The sequence below is a fragment of the Lipophrys pholis genome, assembly GCF_963383615.2.
Source record: "Lipophrys pholis genome assembly, chromosome: 21".
In the NCBI taxonomy this organism is placed as follows: Eukaryota; Metazoa; Chordata; class Actinopteri; order Blenniiformes; family Blenniidae; genus Lipophrys; species Lipophrys pholis.
The window spans coordinates 9,805,969-9,830,416 of NC_137649.1; the positions used below are offsets into that span (position 1 = coordinate 9,805,969).

Consider the following 24,448-nt stretch of genomic DNA (forward strand, 5'->3'; position numbering starts at 1 on the left):
TGTCAGCCACATTTTCTGAGGAGGGACAATCGTGCTGGATCGTGAGGAGTCCTGCTGACAGACTGAATGACAGATCTGCAGTGAGACGATCACACCAGCACCATCACGAGGCCAAACAAAGTCTCCATGGTGACTGAAGCCCAAGCAGCACACAAGTCGTTTATTCCAGGAGTACAGTAAATCCTGCGCTGCGAACAAGAAATCCACTGGGCTCAATATATGCATGACAGCCAGCACTAAACTCTCACTTAAGTTTTTGGCAGAGTGCTCTGCACAGGGGGTCAGAGGACAAAAACATGGAACGCTCTGAGGACACAAACAGGAGGACTCAGTGGTTCAGTCCACTTCTTATCTGCGTTTTTCATTTGCTATTGATCTCAGATCCTTACACGCAAAATTATGCAGCAGTTAAGATTGTAGTCCAGCTGTAAATCGATTGAGAGGATGCTGTTTCCACAATGCAGCGTTTTATTTAAAAAAAAAAAAAAAAAGGATGTACCACCATGACAAAAATACAGGGAATCATGGATTACATGGGAAAACCTCAGCAAAATTAGGTAGACCAAGCTGTACCTGGCTAATACTTTTGTCTTGTGATGATTTAACAAAAGTAATCCTGAGGTTTTGGTTAATTTTGAAATGACAGCATCACACAGTCACATGTCAATGATTTTAGATCTGCTCTTTAGACACTGTTTAAGTAAGTGAACTCAGTGTCATTGTCGTCCTCAGGAAACCATTAAAATAATGGCTAGGTCAAAGCAAGAATCAGGTGGGCGGTGACATTTATACAGCGCTCAGATTGGACTCCTGGACCTAAAATGCAACAACAAACCTATTTCCTGCCACTAACAGCCGCATGCATGGCTGCAAGGATTCCTGCTTTCATGACTCAAGTATGGCAGCAGAAACTGAGACGCATCTGGCCCAAGGCAACATTTCTCCATTTTGACGAGAGCGTGAGAAGTGAAGCCTCGTTTTCTAATTCTTAGCTGACAGGAGGGGCACCTGGCGTGGCCTGCTATTGCCTGTCTGCTTAACGCAGGGAGAAATTATCCTCTGCGTACCTTAAATGTCACAAGTGGTTTCTTTGAGTTACAGCTGCTTTCCTGTCATCTTTAACCGCTCTGGGTACTCTCCTCGCATCTTTGGCATTTAAAAGGCGTCATAGTCTAGAGGACTACGGCTCAATGGATATTTTCTCTCTCTTTTCTTCTGGACGAGTCTCGATAAAAGCTATAGACTGTTTCCTGGTAATGATGAGTCGTTACTGAAGAACTCCAACTCATCTCTCTGCCACAAAACAATATGTCACATTCAAAGGAACTTCAATTATGTATTCTGATGATCTTTTATCGAGTCAGGCAGTCATGATCGATTATTTGTGTTGGTAAATAGTTTTAAAGATGTGACAAAATGTCAATTTTCCTGATCTTGATGTTCAAAGATTTTTTCAGAAATCTGCACAATTAATTGTTTTTGAGAGTAAATTCAAGAGGCGGCAGAATGAATTAGGTTCAGAGAGAAATTCTCCCGAATCCCTTGTACACTTACAGTTCTGGATGGCAAACATATCCTCGTTTTCAGTCTTCTTTCTAGTGCCGTCGCCAGAGATAAGGTCTCCCTCTGCTCATGCTCTGCTATTTGCCAAATTGCTCGTGAGAAGAAGTCAATCGCCTGAATTGCACATCCTCCGCACGCTTCTCACTGAGATGGCGAGGATTTGAAAGCCTTACAGATGACGGGGGAAAAAAAGCAGCGAAATGTGTTGAGCCACAACTTCTTTTTCTGTCACCCTCTTTTGCCCTAAACATTTCATTCATTTAAACTCAGAACAAAACCCGAGTATGCTTCTGAGGGAAAGATTTAACAAGACCTGCAAAAACAGAAATCCATGTGACACACAATATGGGTTCACAGCTTTCTTTGCACCTCGGTGCAGTCTCAAAAGACACAGTCATACTCCGCTAATGACTGGCGCCGAGCCATTACAGAGGCAGAACATCCACATTCCTGTTCCAGTATCCATTTTGTCAAGAGTATGATAAAAAATATAACAATCAAGTACTTAAAATGGGACCTCGACCAACCCCGTGCGCGTAAGACAGGGGCAGAAATAAGTGTTACACGTGGAAAAGCAGCTTATTCAAATTATGTTTAGTAATAACAGCATTCAAGCAGCATTAGGGGGAGAGAAAAGGCGAATGCTGCTAATTGCAAGAGAGCAGGCAAATGAGTAGGTGGATTCACTCCATGCCGCCATTCAGAAACTAGACTTCGTACTGCAGTAGAGAGAATAATAACAAAAGAAACCATACAGTAAATGTGTAGCTCGCTTTCAAAGCTGCAGCAACTGCAACTCAGCAGACAGACATGCATTCCATGACAATGTCTTTATATAACTGAGTAGGTGGAAATTAGCATTCAGGATTCAGAGCGTTCCTGTAGCCGTTTAAATGCAGGAGAGTTTAATGATGGTGGCCCCAGGGAACTTCAGTTGAAAACCTAGACACACATAGCCAGATTTCTTTCCTGATGCATTCCGCTCACAGACACTCTCCATTTCACAAGTGGAAACGTAAGGAATCCACTTTGTGAATTATTAAAACATCTCATTTGACTGCTCTTTGTAAAACATCAGTCATACCTCTTGCTGCTCTTTTAAATTTCCTCTTTATTTCTTAGATCATGGCTGCAACTTGAAGAGGCTGCATTGTTGTTTGATGAAAGTACTGATATGAGTTGTGCCCTGACAGTGTAGGCATTTTATTGGTCAATGCAACACCAATGGTGATGGCAGCCATACAAAGTGGTACCATTCGGACCAACTGGAGAAGCCCAAGGATACTTCACCACATGGACAATCTGAGAAACAGGGAGCTATCTGGAATAATCCTAATTGCTATCTGCAAAGAACTATGCAGAAGGTCTTCTATGACTCTGTGGTAGCGAACGCTATACATATACGTATACGTTGCATGCTGGGACATCAGGTTAAGGGTGGCTGACACAAACAGGCTTAACAAACTCATTAGGTAGGCCAGTCATATGGCGGGGGTAGAGATGGACTCTGTACAGGTGATCTCAGACAGGAGGATCCTGATTCTACTGATATTGATTCATGACGTGCTGGTCAGCAGCAGAAGCTCTTTCAGCAACAGATTTGTGCCTCCAAACTGCATCACAGTGTCACAGGAGATCCTTCATTCCTGTGGCCATCAGACTCTAGAACTCGTTTTTTACTGTCAAGCCCTTGCCTGTGTATATATTTATTCACTGATTGCCTTGTAAATATTAATATTACCTTGTTCGTATTAATCAAATAAATAACTATTTTTACACTTTTACTTTTATAATTTCTTATATCAGACAGATAATATGTATCAAAGTAACCGGAGGCCCTGCTTTAAACTGGATGAAACAATTTATCAGTGTGGTGAGACCGACGTGTAACAAATTGATTTGAACATTTTATTATTAAAAACCTATAATATTTTTTTGCTGGAAAATAAGGCCTGGCATGGTGAAGTTTTTATCGATTTGCAAGATGATGAATTAGATCTTTGTTAGAAGAACTTGACATATTTTATGGTTAGGGTTGGTTAAACCTACAAGCCATGACGGCTGAGCACACAAGGAGGTATTATACTTTTATTTAATGAAACTGGGATTTGCGTAATAATACATCCAAACTCAATAACTAAATGAGGTGTTTGTCTAAGCTCATATATTCCATATATTCCAGCATTTGCCACAGTGCCAGTGTCTGTCAGTATATCAGACATCCTTAAAAAGTTTCTCTGAATCTTTGCCATTTTCTTCACGAACCCTTGGATCTTTTAGTACTAAATGGTCTGCTCAGCTAGATGTCAACTTTGTTTATGTGCTGTCACAAAGTGGGGTGGAATTAAACTAAGACAGCAGGCAGTGAAGCAACTGATCCCAACCACTACCTGTTAAAATCCTAGGCTGCACTGAGAGATACTTTGCTTTTCACATCAGCTGTTGTAAGTACTTAGCTTCATTTTGACATCAGCTTTCTAATTAAATTCAACCAATTTACCCTGTAAGTTGTATCAGTATCTTTGGTGACAAGGTCCAAGTGGTTTGTTTTACATAGACGTATGATTTGACCAAAATGGTGATGATCAGTCGCATTCGCACACACAATAATTCACATACTCACATATTATTAAATTGACAATCCGTGTTCTTTGCAAACCAGTTCGAGCAACTACCCATTTAAAGTCTTGCCTAAAGACATTAAGACACACGAACAGAATGAGACGGGGTATCAAATAGCTACGGTAACTTTGGGATATGGAGATAACTGAGACACAATCGTGCCAATAGCTACAGATCTTAAACCACTTTACAGCACAGTTCACAGTCTATTTTACGTTGCACTAACAGCAGCTTCCACTTCTGTCACACAATCATTTCCGTTGTAAAAACAAATGTTAAATCGATATATCTCTTGTCCATACTTCAGCTGATCATTGTTTCATCTCGCAAAACACAATGACTTTGAAATGTACTTGAATACAACAAGAAGATGGACATCAGTGATCATGTTGATGAGATTGGAGTGGATAAACTACATTGTCAACGCGGCTCCTTATCAGCATGCAGGAATATCAATGTGTGCCTGCAATCGCAGAGTAACAGAAGTGGCTGATTGGCAAAATCATGACTGACAACAAAGAGAGAAAAGACAAGAGGCCCTTCGGCTGACAACAGCGAAGCAGAGTGGATGTAAAAATATTGAAGAAGTGTAGAGAAGAGTCTGTAGCTAGAGGGATAGAGTGGGTCGAGCATGTTGCCACACCTGGCCCTTGTCTAGAGAGCAGGTTTGGTGAATAGAAAAACAAAGGCTCTAAGGTTCAATGCCTACTTGTAGTTTATGCAGCCTCCACTTCACTGGTATTGTCTAAAACCAAAACACAGCCATCTCTTTGAATTCCTATCATCTCTACCACAGTTACTCTCAATCTTGCATTTGTTTGTATCAGGTAGAAATAAAAGAAGGGGAGTATGAGCCTCCTCAGTTCGATAGAAATGACCAAGAAAGCACATTGTTGTTTTGAAGAAGGCATCTCGAGTGTTTGTATTTATCACAAATCACATCATTAGCCTCCTGACAGTTCTGTCACTTACTTTTAAATGTGTCCATGTCACTTTCTCATATGTTTGAAAATATAAAAACCTCCACTGACATACACGTCACGTTCAACCTGTAGATCTGATGGATATTTTTGATGACTTCAGGTGTGCAGACTTCAGATTCTTCCAGAGGAAGATACAAGGTCTCAGCCCATATCAATAGCTGATAAAAGTGATTGTAGAGATGCCCGTCCTTCACATCCTGCTCCATTCGTGCACAACTGTGTCAGACAACAGACTGAGCAACCAGAGTGCCCTCAACACTGAGGAAAGTCAAGTTATAACACATTTATCACATTTGAAATAGAAGAATCGATCTAATTTAAGATACATGATTACAGAAGTTGCCTCGTATGTGAATGTGCATAGTAGCAGGACAGCTGAGATGTACATGTCAATATCCCAATTAATTTAATCATATTATCGTTTTCTATTGTTCATGAGTTTGAAATTTAACAAAACATTACTAAAGTAGAAACATAGATTATGTGTATGTATTGTAGTTCACTTGAATTGAATGCTTGGTTTGAAATGTGTCATTTTTCACGAGTATACAGGTCATTTCATGTTAAAAAGATGGAGTTTCCATTACTGACTTTGCAAGTAATGAGAGGTTTATTCCATCATACATCAATGTGTAACCTATCATGACATAAAACAGTCATTATTAAAGCAGACGTGATAAGATAATCACAGGTTTACAGTGTGATGGGTGGCAGTCGGATAGAAAATTACACTAACATTGTTAATTAATTTGTGAGTCTATTTGCATGTTGTGAATTTTAACAATCATTCAACTATGCATCGATTAAAGCAATTCAATGAACAGAAGTGTCGTACACATTTTCAGTACTGCCATTTATCCTATTATAATTCACAAAGCTCATGGACAATAATAAATATCCAAGAAACACCACTGAATGATGGCAAGAAAAGTTGATATTTAAGACTTTTAATTTGCTAATATGAGACCCTCAACTGCAACTTTTGTTATGTTTTTTAGATACGAATGCTATATTAACATATGTTATGTATCTCCATGGAGATACAATGTTTATGATGTTCTTTCAAGGGGTTTGAAAAGTTAAAAAGTATTTGCAAACCGGTTGAACATTTTTCAAAGATGCTGACATTGTTGTGGTGAGAGGCGTTCAATCAGCTTTCCACCAACAAGATTTATTTGCAGACTTTATTATATTTTCCGTATTCTACCCATTGTAAGGTCTTGCAATCTCTTGCACGAGCTATCTATGACAGATCACCTTCCAAACTGGGTTTTACTTTTCTTTCTTTTTTTGCCAATCTCAGATTTAGTTGCTGTAAAACTCCTCTATATGACGTTCTCCACAAACATGCACCACTCCGTAGTAACCCATATCATTTGGTGGGCTCAATCACTGCATGGCGAATAAAAACAAACAAACATGGAAATTATATAGTTTCCAACAGATCGATTTTCAGTAAACAGTGCAGAATACACACACAAAACCTATTTGTTTGTGTGTTGACCACCCGCAAAAGGCACCGCAAGCACAATCAATTTGCAGGAGCGTGCAATTCAGCACGCTTTATGCAGGACTTTGGTAAATTAGACCCAATGTGCGAGCAAATCAGCACCATGCAGGCAGATGGAAAGTGTGAAGCTTTTACACTGAAATTCGATACCTGCTGCAACTGCAGACAATGCACTGATCGTGAAACCAGACAGTGGAATTGCACATTGTAAAACTGAAAACTGAAAAATGTTAAATGGTGTACAGCAGAGCTGCAGAGGTCGGCAATAATTCTTTGAGTTTATCTTTGCAGGTGACACCAGTTTCACAATCATTGCTTATGCTGAAATATTGCTGCTGACGTTGATATAGTTAAAAACACTTTAACTGTATTTCTGTGCTACAGTTACAAGCGGTCATGCAGCTATACCCTTTTATTGATCTCGTGAGGATTTTTTCTGGATATATATTTTACGTGGCACACTTAAACACTTTTAAAAAGAAGCCTTCGTCTAAGGTGAATGCATAAATTAGGAAAACAAGTTCCCTTCTTTTGATGAGCCAGTGCTTGTCTGTCAGCTTCATTCAGACACACACATGGCTTGGCATCTGTGTTGGCCCAGACTTTCTCTGTCACTTTCACACAACCTCTTCCTGTCTTCTCCTCTCCCTCCCCCTCTTTTCTCTCTCCGTCTTTGCTACCTCTTTCTCTGGCTCTCTTTTCCTGTGACCCAGAAGTATTTCTGCCGCCCAGGGAGACTTCCATAAAAGCTAAAAAAAGATACATTTTCCCATCTTCTGTGGAGGAAAGAAAGAAGCAAGGAATACAGCCAATCATAGAGTGCCGTTATGATAGATTAATAGAAAAGGCATTTGAAAAGACACAATGACATCAAATGCAAAACAAAACAAAAACAGATCAGTATATGACAATGCAACACAAACAAAGCTCATCCTTATCTCTAATTAATAGTTGCAATAATCAACAAACGGCTAGATTTTTACTACTGTAACGATAGGAAATACAGCCATTACTCATATTTCAAAATATTAAAATAAATACAATCATGGAGGCTTCATATAATGCTGAATTTGTGTCTGACACAATAAAACACAATCGGTGCTTAAAGCATCTAATGCACACAAACACCATCAGTCCCAGTTTGAGCCCTACATCACTGGACCTTTAATGGGAGGCACTGCTCTGCTTCAGCGATCAGAAGGGGAGTCGACACCCTTTCTCAAGAAGGGGCGAGAAACCACTTCAATAAAGGGCAGTGTTGACGTCCTTGCTACATTCCTGATAGATGGGGCATTTTTAAGTCCAGAGCCATGTTCGGTTCAGTTCCAAAGCCTGTCTCTACTTGTGACTGTCTTCATCTTTCAGCCGCTCCCTTCAGGGGCCCCTACAGGAGATCATGCGTCGCCTTCTCACCCTATACTCTGCCTCCTTTACCCCTACACCAACCATCTCCATCACTACATCTTCTCATTCGGCCTCCTCTAGCTTCAACCTGTCCTGATATAATGAAATCCCTTCAATTCCCTTAAAAAGTAGCTGACATTCTGTCTCATTTGTGTGTGTGTGCTGTGAGCATGTGTTTCTCATTCATGTGTGGGTTTTCTTCCGGGACGCTAGTTTCCATTTCAGGTAAACTATTTTTCCAAACTTGACTATTTGTGTTAACGCGTGTGTGGTTTTCGGTATCTCTGTGTTCGCCCTGCGATGGACTAGATGAATGAATGGATGGATGAAAAATACCAGACAAATGTAATGAGCCAGTAAAACTCAACCAGATATTGGTACATGAGCCCCAGGAAAGGCTTTTTCAATGCATTAGTTAAATAGAGTATTTCTAGACATACCAAAATGTCTTGATCGTTTTCATCACACACTATATTCTTCTCATTGTTTTCATGCTTTTCCCCCCCCAAAATCATCTTGTATACTCACAAAGGCCCAACTCATAAATGTCAATTAGGAAAAAAGATTCTGACATGAAACCGACCATCACTCAATCATTTCATTTGTAAATCTTTTAAAAGTCAAACAAAACAGGTTGTAATAATTTTAAAATGTAGCTGACAGTCTCACAGACGCTCGATTAAAGTGAACAAACAGTCCAATGATAGATATTGGACTGCATTTTGTCCCAGGCTCTGAATTTGAGCTGTACCCATACAGTGTTCAGAACATCTCTGACAAATAGTGCTTGGCTCAGCAAGACGCTTTGCTCTTCCTGGCTGCCTTGTTCATTTTCCTCTCATGTAACATGACAACAGACAGATGCCAGAATTCTCCTCCTCCTCCTCCTCCTCTGAAATGTTGCAGGGGAGACGTTGCGTGAATGAACTGAAAAGCAGCATCAAACTATGCTGTGACTTTTAATGACAACTGTGAGTGCTGGTTGTGGATGATTTCATGGTGTAATACGACACCCTGCAAGAGTGTGAGACCTTTTCTAATGACTAAGATTATGGCGACAGTCGCTGCCACTCAGCCCTGATTAACAGACAGAAAAGGCGTAAAAGAGGAGAATTATAGAGGAAAAGATGGGGTGAATATCCAAGGAGGGAGAATTAAAAAAGTAAGCTCTTTAATATTCTGGGTTGGTTCAGCATGACGTTATGTGTACAAAACTAAAGTATATGTTCATATTTGATTGCCTCATGAGAGATGACTGATATTGCCTTTTTAAAAAGACATGGTACATACGAAAAGAGAATGAACCAGAGGCATTGTTTCGATCAATAATTTATGACTGCAATAGTAGAACCAATTATTCATTGCTGGGTAACATTTCTATTCAGTGCTGTTGGTATGTGGTCTCATTCCTCTTGGTTGCCTTGGTAATATACACAACAGCATCTCACAGGCGTCTACAGTGTTAACCAAGTCATTGTAATTCAAATGGTGCCATTAACTGTAATTTCAAATATTCAACAATAACAGGTCATTCATAGCGGTGGAGTGGTTAGCATTCAAGCCTCATAGCAGCATTCTTGCGGATTCAAGTCAGCAACTCTGCGTGGAGTTTGCATGTTCTCCCTTTACATATTCTCAGATGTCCACCCACAGTCCAGAAACATGCCTCTCAAGTTAACTGGTGACCTTCAAATGCTTGTATGTTAATGCCGAGTGTGTCTCTGTGTGTTTGTGATTGCCCTGTGATGGACTGGTCGTTTGTCCAGTTTTTACACTGCCCTCAGCCATTGTTAGCTGGGATCGGCTCCAGTGCCCCACCACCACTGGATGAAGCGGCATTGAAGATGGTTGGAATTAACAAAGCAGTCATGTTCACAAGTTCACAACATATTTCTGATTTTGAGAGTGTCCAATCAGCTATAATAAATTTGTCATTGTGGGCTCAGATAAAAAAAAATCCAAATGTGGTCAACTTTAGAAATAGTCATATGGCCAATGAAGGGTTAAACAATCGTTTTAAAGATGTGATGGAGTCTGTGAGCCCTATCTCCTTGTTCCAAAGCAGACAAGCTTGATCATCTTTGGTGTTCATCGGAACAACAAGCAGGGTGCCACCTGAAGATTTGAGGCTGAGCACAAGTCATGAGAAGTCAATAAGTATGGGAGTGCCTGAACTGTCAGTCGAGTAAAGCTGAAATTCTGGTTATTTGATGCCATTTGTTAAAGGCAATGAGAAGTTGAGCTGCTGTGTTGTGGCCATGGAGGTGGGAGAGAGAGGTGGGATTTATTCTGAACACAAGAGAGGCACAGAAGTCTAATTTTCATTGTTTACAGGAGGGATGACTAAACATTTATGTGACTCTGAAGACTGTTTGCATCTGGATCAAGCAGGGCTACGTGACTCTTTATTTGTGCTGAGAAAGTTTAACTCCTACTCAAATGTTTTAACAAGTTTTGGGACTTTGAACTTGACATAAGGGGGTGAGGCTGCTGGTATGGTGGTGAGGTCAGTTTGTACCATGTTTGTGACATCAAACATCTTGGGGAAAATCATGTCATCGGCATATGTGGAAGGTATGTCTGTGTAGACGGTCATTCGTACCTGCCAATAAGGAGGAACTCCCCGTACACCTCAAGTCGCCTCATGGCCATCAGCAGACCTCGGACAGTCATGCCCTCGCAGAAACACACCACAACACGGGCTTTTGGTAGACGTTCCCGTAACTTCCTCAAAAGGCGATCAAAGTGTTTCTCCCCTGCGTTGCTGTAGATCTTGTCCGAGTGGGCAATGCACAGGCCTTCTTGAGAGGCCAGCTCCTTGAAAGCCTCCATGCCGCTTTCCCCGTAGTTTCCTGGAGAGCATGCACAGTGACAATTCAACAGGAAAACAAGTTGTTGTTACTGGGTTAAACATTTGAACGTTTAAGGGGCATTTTCTGTTTGGTAATCCTATTTCTTAAATTAGCCTTTGTGAATATAGCCCTCATACCATGTCAGCAGCATTTTCACCAATAATGAGCTCAAAATACAAGGGATTATTCTCTGACTGGCACACTCCATGTCTTAGTGATGAAGCATTACATGCCTTGTTACTTTTAACAACATTTAGACAATATTAAATAGCATGATAATTGCTTTAAACCAAACCTGCTTAATTATTTCACTCATGGACAATCAATGTTCTTCTTAAAGCAAGCCCCCCCCCCCCAGTAGTTGTCCAAGTCCCGACTGAGCTCGAGCTCTGATCCACTGATAATAAGTGTCATGGAGTGTACCGGCTCCTGATTGCAATCAAAGCCAAAAGGGGTGAAGACGGCTATCCTTGTTTAACCGCGCAGTATCCCAATCAAAAGCCCTGGAAAGCTGTTTGAGTCTAAATCTTCTATTTCCATTTGGACCGCGGGGTTGGACTAATGTGTCACGGTCTGGATTGTTGATAAAGCCTGCAGCTCTATAGCATGAGAGCTGGATTACACACACAATCCACTCGCCTGTGTCCGACGGGACGCGTGTGTTTGAATGTGCGTGTGGTCAGAACAAAAAAAAAAAAGAAACCTTTCTATGAAAACCAGAAAACATTTGATGAGTACCGGCTCTAATGTGAGGCCAGATTGCTGAAGGCCTTGATGATTCTCACCCCGTACGGCTGAAAAAGAGGAAATGCTCTATTTGTTTGTCACATTGTTTTTATCAAGAAAAGAAAAAAGAGAGGGCAGATCAAATAACCATCACAGTAATGCATTTACTGTGACACACAATAGGCCCGTGTGTTGGTTTTCCAATGGTCCTTTGATAATATTTCCAACTGCTTCATTTTACTGTCCTATGGGTAAATGGAAATAATGATATCCAATTATTTTGCTTTTTCCATCTCGGCTATGAGACAGGTGGGTGGTGGTACATTAGCTGACAGCCCCATTTGACAATGACCAGCAAAACCCCACTCTGAGCAATTCTTGCAGATGATAATCAGAACAGGTAATTTATGCAATTTCACAATCCGAGCTGTTGCCACGGGCAACAAGCTGCATTTATAAGTTGTCTGAGGTGGTGGAGAGTGGAGACTCATGAGCTCCAGCCCGTCGTGATCACATTTCCAAAGATGACTATAGATAGAAGAAAACAAACAAAGGCATTTACATATGACTCCTCAAAGGTCAGAATGAGGTCCGCGTCAGACCGATTCTAAAGCTCAATCTCAGATGTAAACTCTAAACTTCTGTGCTGTTGTTTTTGTTTCTGAGTCAGTGTGGGGATAGACAGTATATTTACCGAACACCAGCATGTAAAGAACAAAGAATGTAATGATATATATATATATATATATTTGTATAGAGAGAGAGAGAGAGAGAGAGAGAGAGAGAGAGAGAGAGAGAGAGAGAGAGAGAGAGAGAGATATTTGTTTATTTATTTATTTAATTTATTTATTTATTTATTTTTTAAACTTAGGATTTCATTTACATTTACAGTCTGTATTAAGCGTCATATTACTTTTATCACTCACACTTTAACCTGAATGTTCGTGGTCAGTTTCTTGGTAACTCTCAAACTGCCACTTCCCTCCCAGAGGATCTTCCTGTCGGTGGATGTTGAAGGTCAGACAGCTGACGCCACCTAGTTATACCTCCAGGTACTACACCTCCCTAACTCCCACTCCTCGTCTATCTAATAACCACCTGTTTCACAGCCCATCTCCAGCACCTGACTAAAATAGCACTTTCCATAGATGTTGTACACTCCCAATGAGTCCGCAGCCCCTCAGGGGGATCCTGGGTAATGTAGCCTATCAGTCATAATTTGAGTGCACATCACTGACTGTGTTTCAACAAGATTTTAATGAAAAGCCGTGGATATAATTTACTTTACGTTAATTACTTTGTCTTCCCAACCTGTCTGTTCTTTTTACCTCCCGTCTCACCCATTGCGCTGTTTGGTTGAAAAAAGGATTAAAAAAAACTCAAAGCGGTGACAGAATAGCACATATTTCAACTAACGTGTATCCAGGGAAATTTGGACTTGAAATATTTTTGGACGTTTTATTATTAGCTTTAAACTTTTCTCTTAACCGTACAGTTCATTTAGCTGTTCCATAAAACACATTACATTTTTAATACTAAAACAGTTTTTAATCCACATGATTTGAAAACTTGCAAAGGTCACTTTGTTAACAGCAAATAAACTTTAGTTCGAGATACTAAAGCTCAGTGTAACATGTCAATGTGAAGGGAAGACCACCTGCACATCTATACTGCCAAGCACCTTCGTTTAGGGATGTTGTAATACTTAATGGGATGTAATACTGCCATAAATTCTGCCTTTACAAAAATACAAAGCATCGTTTATGCTCAGTGTGCCAGAGATGTTTTCATTTAACTGAACTAAACTGGACAGCAGTATACAGAAGGGTATTCACAATACTTTGGCCAAACCAATATTACAATATTCAAAAACACCTTTGATTCCATAACTATCTCCCTTTTCTACAAGATTTGAAGAAGCAAAAAATAACTGAGCTGTTGTACTGGATTATATTACCTTGTACATCTAATGAAGTGGCTGATGAGTGTCTTTCGCAACAGTGAAATCAGAAGCCACTGTCTTACTGGGGCCTTCACTGAACTTGATTTTTTTTTTTTTAAACATTCATTTGATTTACTTCTGTGAGTGTAAGACGTTGCCTGAGCATGCAGGGAGCAACAATAGGTCCCCCAACCACTTTGATTAGGCTGTGCACACCAAGCTGTGTGCCAATAGAAAACATACTTTACTGTGCTAGACAGCACAGCTGAGAAATGTATTTACAGTCAAATAAATATGAATATTCACGGGTGGAGATACCGCAAAAATACTTTGGTGGCATACATGGCCATACATAGACCATGCAGTCCATACACTTGAAGACCAATTCAATTCTACACCCCATTATGTTTTGTTTGCAGGCTTCATGGTGATCCTGGTAACCTGATCACAGGCCTTGTGAAACTTTTCATGAAAGGTCTTCTGCATAAAAATATCTACATAATCTGAGCCTCTTCTTCTGACAGAAACTGTACATAATGCCTGAATATGATTTTGAAGCTGTGGAGTGGAGTGTTAGAGCTCACCCTCTGTGTGCACTGCAGACACATAAGTCCAGTTGTACCGCTTGACGATGTCCAACATGGCCCGGGCCTGGAGTGTGTCGGAAGGAACGACCCTCAGGAAGTACTTGAACAGAGTCTTGTCACTCAGGTCGATGCTGGTGGCCGAGTAAGCAATCTGCGGGATGTTGAAGAGCTGCAATAAGTTCTGCACCTGGATGGCCACAGAGCTGGATCCTGGTCCGATCACCCCGGCGATGGGTTTCTTGGAGGGAGGCGGCTGGTTGGACGGAGTTCCGTCAATACACCACTTGGACCCGTCTTTGTCATCCCGGATGGAGATGAGTGAGTCCCGGATGAACTCGATGCTTTGCTCCAGGGCAACAGACGAGTGCCAGCAGGAGTCCCGGATCTCACAGCCCAGGCTGATGTTGGGCAACAGCTCGGGGTCGGCGTTGATCCGGTCCAACGTGTGGAACATGGCCTCCACCCGCTGGATGCCGTACTGCTCGCGGACGTCCCCGCATTTCCTCTCGGCCACTTTCTCCGCGGACGGCTGGTGGTGGACGGAGAAGAGCGCGCCGATGATCACGTCTCCGTCCATGCGGGCCACGGACCGGGCGGCGGCGCGCGGGACCACTGAGCGCTCCGAGACGCTCCTGCTGTGGCAGAGCACGAGGATGCGAAAGAGACATGCGGGGAGACACAGAAGAGCGAGGAGACCCATCTTTACGCGTGCCATGTTGTGCCACATCGCGTGAGCACTGGCATATCATCTGCTGCCGGACGCTGCCTCCACGTTTATCTCAGCCATGATGTGCGAGCGCGACACCTGGGACGTATCCACGCGCACCTGCGGAGAAACGAGAGTGGATTTGCTTTGACATGTGGGCGAGCAGAAACGAGGCCAGATGTGTCAAACGTTCATACATAAAGAGTTGACTTTAGCACACTCATTCCCAAGCGCATTCCTGCGGCAGCCTCTCTCATCAAACACCGCCGAGGTGCTTTCGAGCAAGGCAGCCAAGCCACACTCACACACCATCAATATATTGGCTGAGAAGAACAGCTCATGGATATGTCGATCATTCCTGTCGACGCGTATTACTATTATTAAAGACAGTTATAGGTGTCGCTGGCTGCCCATTGAGAAAATCAGGCAGAAACCAGATTTCAGCACCGCGGACAGCTCGTTTTCCAAACACATTACAAGGACGTCTCCGGGACTGTTGCCTGAACTCGTCATCCTCTCACACACCTCATTGGTGTTGACTTGACCCAGCTAGTGTCCCATGCAAACCGAATGTGATGTGAATTAACACGAAGAGGGAGACTAGACATCCGTGCCTACTGTTGTTCAAAACGTATTTTGCTTACTATCTGTCGTGTCGCCGAAGATGACAAAAATAAACAGTTCACAAAAATCGATGATGATGATGAGAACAATAATAATAATAATAATAATACGTGAGCCTTTACGCATGAATCAGTCGTAAATATCAACTTAAATCTCCTCGTATTGGTCATTATGTTGTGATCAGTATACCTATTCAAAGATGTTTTTTTGAGTCAAACTTACCTGAATCGTCGAGACATGTCGCGTGCCTTCATCCGTCTTCAGTAGCGCGTGGTGTTCAGCGGTGTTACTTGAGTCTCTCTCTCTCTCTCTCTCTCTCTCTCTCTCTCTCTCTCTCTCTCTCTCTCTCTCTCTCTCTCTCTCTCTCTCTCTCTCTCTCTCTCTCTCTCTCTCTCTCATAGAAACGTGAAATAAAGGACCCTCCAAGAACAAACAAACCAACCCACATTTCTTTCCCCCTGTCTCTCAACCCTTAAACCTGCGTTTCCAGAGCAACACCTGTAATTTATAATCCGATGTCATATAATACAACTTGAACATTACATCATATTGTCGCTTGCTCTGTGAATAAGTCAGGGCAGATTGCATCCCTAAGCTGCCTTAACCATGACTAGTGCAGCAATATTTCAAGTAACTTGAAACAGTGACGTTCATTTGTTAGTTGGACCTGGGGAGAAGACCTGCGGCTGAGCATGACATATGTCATTAAACACCATTTGAACTGAAAGGAGTTTAGGGTGATGTTGGACTAAAAAGCGTTAAAGCAGAAAGAACCACGCATCACATCTCTGTGAAGAATCCGACTTCAGCTGAATGTTTTCAGCACCACGGAGAGCAGTTCGCAGAGATAAATGCGCCCTCTAGGGTTTGCTCCAGTGTTGGAATTTTTCTGTCACCAGTTTAATCACCAAGGTTGTTGATTTTTCTTTTAATTTATCCATAGATGTACCTTGGGGTAATTTAACCAAATACCTTCAAATGCATATTTTTTTGGACTGTGAGATTAAACCACAAAATACCCGGAGACAGCCCAGGCATACACAGAAAGAACATGCAAACTTGCAACAGACTGGAAGTGGGAATATCAGACATATTTCACAATTCACATTTGAACAACTCTCTTATCACACCCACTGCTCCATGCTTCTTTCCAGCAGTGTAAGGTCCATCCATCCAGTTTTCTTCAATGCTTTATCCAGTCCAGGTTGGCTGGAATCAATCCCAGTTGAATATGGAAACACAGGGTCAACCCTGGACAGTTCACCAGTCCATCACAGGGCAAACACCCAGACAGGCAACCACACACACTTACATTCACACCTAAGGACAATTTAGGGTCACCAATTAACCTCACATGCATGTTTTTGGCGCAAACCCTGCACACACAGGGAGAACATGTAAAGTCCACACCGAAAGGCCAGGCTTATTTGAACCCATGACCTGCTCGCTGTGAGGGGAGAGTACTAACCACTGCGTCATTGTTAATCTACAATTTAAAATTTAGGAGAACATTCAAGAAATTGTACAAAGACTTATTTGGTCATGTATCCAATGACTGTCATAAACACAAACAGGATAAATACATAAAAAAAATAGCAATATACACTCTGTTTTCTCATTTTTAACCAAAACGTTTACATCAGATGTGCCAAAGATAATGATGAAAAGTGTCAAATAGTGCATATATTGGAATAAATCTAGACTTTTTGTTGTTCTTTTGTGGACTAAAGTGAAGGTGAATATGTGTTTCCTCTGCAGTAGAAATGAGTGTTACACTCATATGGTTTCTGACTGTGTTTACTGGACGGTGTCCCTGAAGCAGCTCGATGAGCAGGGCTGGGGTCTCCTCCCAGGGGGCTTGTACTTTACGTGGTAGGGTCCTGTCGTGACTCACGCCAGGCGGTATAAATCACAAATAAACTTCTTAAAGGAGTCACACTGACACTGTCGCGGCTGGTGCCTGGGGCAGCGGGAGCGAGCGTCTGATACTGAACCTGAATAAATGTGACATACTGGAGAAGGAGAAACTACTCGGAGGCCTCAGCCTCACTTTGGGGCGAAGGGCTATTTGGGGACCGTCTGTGTGGAAGGACCGCAAGGTTATTGAAACGACAAAAGCAGATGAGGATGCATTATTGGTAAGGAGAAACCAGTAAGCCTATCAATGGCATAAACTCACTCGTTGTGTCCTTGGCCAAGGCACTTTACCCACATTGCCTCATATGAATGGGCATGAATAGTGCATGAATGTTGGTGGTGGGCAGAGGGGCCATAGGCGTGAAATGGCAGCCACGCCTCTGTCAGCATGCCCCTGGGCAGCTGTGGCTACAACTTAGCTTACCACCACCGGTGTGACTGGTGTGAATGAATAATGGTTTCTGTATGTGCTTGAAACCATTATTATTATTCTGAGACATTGCTGGGTTTTGTTCTCCTTTTACAATCCCCCCCCCCCCCAAAATTGGGAATTACACTTCAGCTCAAAATGAAAATATTAAAAACTGATTACCCAACAACTCACGTTTCAATACAAAAGGCATGATCACTGATTCAAGCATCTAATGTTTGCACAACAGTGTTTTCACGTTAAAATCAATTTTAAAATGCTGTGAGAGCATTGTGTTTTTTTATTATGACCCTGTTAAAAATACATTATAAAATTTTCTCTGCTTATCTTCTCCAAAAAACTAAACTAAACTGGAAAAAAAATAAACAAACAACTATTTCTAGCTTTTGCATGGTATATATGTTAATAGTTCCGATAAATGGGTTAGTTTCAACACCTCCTGACAGTAGTATGTGCAAAACTACTGCTGATGTGTCCATGAGTCAGCTCCTCCAGCTCCAGCGGGCCTGTTTGGGAGGTGACCGTGACCTCTAAACGTGGCTTCTGCCTGTAGTAACCACGTTGAATGAAGAAAGAGTCCGATGGTGACCATTTGCTGCAAGACAAACATGGTACAACTCTGACCTCTGCTGGTCGTTGTGTGTTACTGCACACAGTAATAGAGTGTAAGGCAGGGAAGATATTTACTTCATGATTTTCCTACCCTATAAAATGACCAGTCTCATCAAATGTCTTCTTTAAAATAACATATTCTTTTTAAGATTTTTTTTTCAAATGTTTTCATTCATCAATAGTTTCACTTACGTTATATAATTACGAGGTTGATAGTTAAACATGAAATGTTTTCCTGTTAGATAAAATCCATGAACAAAAGAAAAAAATTAAAAGGTACATGAAGAAAAAAATTATATTAATAATTTGCATTAAATGGGTGAAAATAACATTTTTAAGTAGAAATTTTGTTATGTCACAAAGATGGAATTAAATGTGAAGAGATTATTGTTGCTATACCACTTTAAATATGAACGAGTTAAACATGAAATATTGTGAATTAAATCACACAGAAATGGCCAATCAAAATTTTCTGTGTTTGTGTTTTGACAAGTCTGATGTGTTTTATTTAATAAATAAATAAATAAATAAATAAATATTGTGGTATATGACAGTGACAGGGTTTGCTAAATTGGATTGAATGTGGCTTTAAACCCCAGCTTCATTACCAATGTGTCCTGTCTGCGCTGTTTGTGTCAATAAAGTTTTGTGAGGAAGAAGAAGAAGAAAAAAAAAAGAGGCTGAGTGAGAAGAGATGTCAACGGCTAGCTAACAACAGCACTTTGTCCACGGAGGAAAGTACACTTAACTACAAGGTTGGTGGTGTTTACGGATAAGACTTCAACGCGTTTTATCCCGGTTTGTCTTGACAACACGAGGACAGTCTGAGAATCATCTCACGGGCCGACGAAAAGTTGTTTTATCTTGCCGAGTTGCTTTGTTGTGAGTTAGCCACGATTAGCCGGCATTAGCCGGGCTCTGTGTGCTTAGCTTCACATTGTCACCGTTACAAGTTGATTACATTCACAAAAAAACTGCTGACAGCGAAGCGACTCGATGTAGGAGGGTGTATGTGAAAGTCGGTGTTCTGTACCCGGAGATCTGTGTTGTTTGGTCCTTTGCTGAAGTGGCGTTTGCTTTCTGTAAACTTCAGCTTCGTTACTTGATTTGTACTCTGCAGATTAATGTAAAGTCATTATTAGACTGTAGCATCAAGGCAACAACTTTCTCTGTCATCTAGCAATATGAGGTCCCAGCGTTTTGTATCAAGTCGAATCTGTTTTGCTGTTTTCACCCGTCTGTGCTCTTTTAGACAACTAGTGTCTGTTTTCGACTTCAGGGAGAAAATGTCTCCACGTTATTACCATTTGTTTGACAAAGGATCAAATAAACTTCACAAAACTGGACCTTATGAAATGAATGTCACATGGAAAAATACTCATATTTGTTATTCAAGCACATTTCTTTGAAACGACACAATTAGCAGCATTGTGTGATTTTTTTTATTTTTATTTATTTCATGTTAGTGGCCACCTTCTGTAGTTTATTTGTTCATAACATTGTTAGACAATGTTTTGCTTTGCTCACTGCTTTATTTATACTTCAGGTTGTCTTCAGGGAGGGAATGCACTCAGAAAGACCAGATTGTCCCCAGTGTGAAAGATGATGGGGTTTCAACCTCCTTACAGAGTCTGGAAGCTTCCTAATAAGGAACTTGAATGGGACAGGCTTTTTAGGAGCATCACGTGACTGCAGTTGCTTTTACACAGGGTGAAGTGGCGGCACTGTTTCACTGGTATTTTACAGCTCGGAGACATGGTGAAAGAATGAACCTGATCAGGTTTACTCTGCCTTCCGTATTGAAACCACAGCTCATTAATGCAACATTCACCACACATCCTCGCTGGATATGATGCCACTGCCCTTTTGAAAAGTTAATTTGAGCTTGTAATCCACCACAACAGCTATTCATCACAGTTTTATTGCTGCTTTACCACATCTTTTCTCATGCTGTCTGAGCTAATCAAAGCCTGAATTATTTTAATAGACTCCCAGTGTTTCAGGCATTTATGGTAGTGAGTACAGGGACATCTAGTGGTTTGCTAATGTTACAGCAGCTTTTGAGGATTTGGAATGTCATTCTGATTGTATCGTTTTATCATTTCATTTGTGCAATTTAAATGTTTTATCATCTTTCTCAGAAAGATTTTGTTTTTTGCATCACTCACAACATTCTCTCATTTGACAGGACAGTGGATCTTCAGAAGCTTTCCACCCCCTCCGCTGTCAAGATGGAGGAGGACCATGTTCACTGTCTGTCCTGTATCAACCAGAGATGCATGGTTCGACCTGAAGCAGGAATTTCCTGTGATCTCTCCACCTGTCCTTTGGTGTGTGGAGCTGTGTTTCACTCCTGCAAAGCTGACGAGCACCACCTCATGTGCCCACTGCTGAGGATTCCCTGCCTAAACAGTGGCTACGGCTGCCCCGCCATGCTGATACGCAACCAAATGTATGCCCACTTGGAGGTGTGTCCAGCCGGAGTGGTGTGCTGCACCATGGAGTGGAATAGGTGGCCTGTTAGCTGCCTGGACTACACTTGCTATGAGAGCCTGAGTCGTGGCGTGGAGGAGGTGGAGCAGCTTGACATGGCACTCGCTCTTCAGGACCAGCGCACACTGCTGGAATCTCTCAAGGTGATTTCGATGGCTCCTACAGTGCAAGGAGAGCCACTCGTCTCCGTGAGGAAGGAGACGCGATCAACCCACTCAGGGTTAACATCTGAGTCACCTTCACAGCCGGCACCATTGCGTTCACCACCCCCGCCAGGCTCAGCGAAAGAGAGAATCCTGAGCGGAATTAATGGCTTGAACGAGGAGCACTTCAGTGAACTGTATCAGGCCACGGTTGAGACTGCGAGAAGCTTAGCTGCTGCTTTAGACTTTGTTAGCTCGAGTGAGAGTGGCAGAGAGTGTGTGAGCACAAGCGTCACTGTGCAGAGAAGTAGACTGAGCAGCAATGGAAGCCTCCAGAATGGAGCGGAAGATACAATGCTCACAACTGCAGATGGTTTGCATGAAAGTGAAATAAAAGATCCCGTTGTTTGTAGGAGCTGTATGAGTGGGGGAGAGGGCCCAAAAGGGACAGATTCAAAGATTGTAAACACAAGTAATGGACCAATCTCAGGAGCTGTAGAGGCCTGTCCTGTCGATGTGCAAGATAACGTGAATGCCAATGTCTCAGAAGATCCGGAAAGCCATCAAGTGATTTCTCCTTCGCACATCAGACAGGCTGTGGCGCAGAGTTCTGCTCATGTGCTTCTTGAAGACAGAGGATTAGTACTATCAGACAATCTCAGGCTTCAGAGCATGGCCCAAAGTTACCCATTTTTCAGAGCCCAGGGTCAATGTTTGTTGAATAACGGAAGGAAAAGTATCAAGCCAGACAGGTCACTGTACAGACTCCGACCCAAAATGGAGGACAAGGCGGTAGATACATCAGACCTAGAGCAGGATGATGACCCTTTGGGTTTAGGAGAGATTGATCTGATCACAGCTGCCTTGCTTTTCTGCTTAGAGGAGTCAAGAGAGTGCAGAAGAATTTCGGATACAGTCTATGTCGACGGTTACCATGTCGACTTTGGCACACAGACTTTCACTTTTCCTGCAGCCATCTTGGTAACTAACACTAGAGTAGGTGACATGGCCTCTGCCTCTGCCTGTGACCACGCTGCCCCACAAATCTCCTACCCCAGCCCCTTTCGAACGCTCCGCCTTGGCCTCGTTCTGGAAGCCCTGGAGGTGGAGGCGGTCCCACACAACCGCTACCTCCCTGCTAACCCTCGCTACCAGCACATGTTCCCCTTTGTTTGTGGGCAGTCATTCCGTCGGGACCAGTTTTCCTCCCATTTCACAAATGTTCATGGTGATATCCACGCTGGTCTCAACGGCTGGATGGAGCACCGCTGTCCGCTGGCTTATTACGGCTGCACGTTTTCCCAGCGGAGGTTTTACCCGACTACCGAGGGGGCCAAGGTGATCCATGACAGGCACCTCAGATCCTTTGGAGTTCAGCCTTGCCCAAACATGAAACTTCCAAGCGATTCCCAACCTGACCACTTCAGTGGGCTGCCCATTGAGATCCTGTGGCACATAGCTGGATTTCTGGACAGCTTCAGCTTGTGCCAGCTGTCACTGGTGTCACGAACTATGAGAGAAGTCTGTGGCAGTCTCCTCCAGACAAGGGGCATCGTGGAGCTGCAGTGGGAACAAAGACGATGCCCTGCTTCTCATGGCACTGTGTCCTGGCAGGTCAAGAGTAAAGTAAGTAAACACATTGCCATGGCCAACACATTTACCTCATTTTAGAACAAAGCTCTGGCAAAACATAATCTTGTCTTATTTTGAGTTTGCAATGCGATTGGTGTATAATTAGAAGGGGTCAGCAGGCTCAGTTGGAAGAGAGGCTCCCTAAAAGAGACAGTTGGACAACATGGATGGTCTACATGGATTATCAATAGGTGTATTTTAACGTTTGATTTTGAAACCTGTTCCAGTGGTCGTCCACATTTTGGAAAAATGATCTGAGCAGACTAGATCTTCTTCAAGCTGCGTTTTAAAATAATTGTCCCTCTGTAGCTTCACAGTCAATACTGCAATGATATGAATACAGTAAACATAAATATGTTAACGCTCAATAAAATGAAACCATCAGTTGGTTCATCATTGTAAGAACCGTGCCTACATGTTTTAATATATATTTATACTTTCTGTTCCAGGTGTGGCGATTCACCACTGCCTTCAGCCCAGTGAAGTCGTGGGGTTTTGCTGACATCCCCAGCATGTCGAACCATCTAAAGAAATGCCCTTTCAACACAGTGGAGCACAAGACGGTGCCTGTACCCCTTCCTGCCATGTGTACTGCACGAGATGGACAATCACTCCGCCGTGTCCTGCGTCACGTTAACACCTGACCAACCCAACCTGACGTCTTATAGATGCATAAGATTCACTCCGGCGTCACACAAACGTGGCAATTGGTTGCTTTCAGTTTTAAAATAAATGCATTCTTCCTGTCTCACACTAATATGAAAAAAGCCTTAATGATGTAACTCTTAACTTGCCAGTTCTGGTATGGGTGGCGCCTGTATGACGGGGGTAAAGTAAAGGTTCTAGTTTTGCATGGAGTTGTTAGTCCAGTGAGATAAATTCTATTTTCTTGAATGCAAATATGTATAATAGATTTATATAATTCTGTGATATTACAGTGATGTGTATTCTAAATGTGTTCACTATCCTGCCTTTCAGTTGTAGCCTTGGGAAAAGCAGATTGTTGGTTAATTTGCATTATTTCTGTGTACCAGAAGTTTTGCTTGCACTTTACAGAATATTTGCAAATCCCCGCCACAGCTTATCAGTCCCTCTTAAACTATTAATGGTTCCACTTCTTGAAGAGATGTTACCCCAGGGCACATTTAATGCCTGTATGTGTATGATGTCAGGACTTAAATCGACTTCGACTGGTAAACCAGCGAAGCGTACAATTTGCTAGCGTTTAATAAAGTCTTTCCAACCTTTTGTATACTTGTGATTTTTCTGTACAACTTTTCGGGTCTTTGCTTCACAAACAAACTTTGCAACAATATTTGAACTAGGGCAGGGTGTTTTGGCCCCCAAAAAACTATGATTTAGAAGGGGAAAAATGGTTTTCGATGCACTTAAAAATGACTGCAAACATCAGATATATTGTCAAAAGTGCAGCTTTATTGCTGTAATTCTCGGTTAGAATGCATATAAGCAATCCCAATATAAGGCTCTGTCATTCAACAAATTCAAGATTCAACCCAGGTTTAAGCAAAAGTGCAACAGCAACTTGCAAAGTAAAAATCGGTTTTAGCGACCAATTCCATAAATCCATTTTTTTTTTTTGCCCAGCCGTAATTTGAACGGTTTTCTTTCTATTCCTGCTTCATTCAGAGTAGAGTGATGAGAAACAGTATCTGTTAGAATACATCTTGGACAGTCTATTTGC

General features: G+C 42.0%; 2 protein-coding genes across 2 annotated transcripts in view; one reads left to right on the forward strand and one right to left on the reverse strand.

The window, feature by feature from the left end:
* The window catches only part of grm1a (glutamate receptor, metabotropic 1a), a gene marked incomplete at its 3' end in the record, with an annotated part of 34,174 nt that extends 18,334 nt beyond the window's left edge, over positions 1-15,840 (reverse strand). Inside the window, exons 1-3 of the mRNA XM_080490380.1 lie at positions 15,742-15,840; positions 14,187-15,015; positions 10,685-10,934 (exon numbers count right to left, since the gene is read on the reverse strand). Coding sequence (XP_080346506.1) covers positions 10,685-10,934; positions 14,187-14,916 — 980 coding nt within the window. The 5' untranslated portion in view covers positions 14,917-15,015; positions 15,742-15,840. The remainder of the gene's footprint in view (positions 1-10,684; positions 10,935-14,186; positions 15,016-15,741) is intronic.
* Positions 15,841-19,133: 3,293 nt separating this feature from the next.
* Positions 19,134-23,994, forward strand: LOC308126711 (F-box only protein 30-like). Its single transcript, XM_080491282.1, has 3 exons — positions 19,134-19,233; positions 20,667-22,740; positions 23,196-23,994. Exons 2-3 carry the CDS (start codon positions 20,710-20,712, stop codon positions 23,388-23,390), a joined length of 2,226 nt encoding a protein of 741 aa, XP_080347408.1. The 5' UTR covers positions 19,134-19,233; positions 20,667-20,709; the 3' UTR covers positions 23,391-23,994.
* Positions 23,995-24,448: the final 454 nt, after the last annotated feature.

Coding starts and splice junctions, on each gene's coding strand:
- LOC308126711 (XM_080491282.1), top strand. CDS start 20,710: ATGGAGGAGGACCATGTTCACTGTCTGTCCTGTATCAACCAGAGATGC. Junction 22,741..23,195: donor CCTGGCAGGTCAAGAGTAAA/GTAAGTAAACAC, acceptor TTTCTGTTCCAG/GTGTGGCGATTCACCACTGC.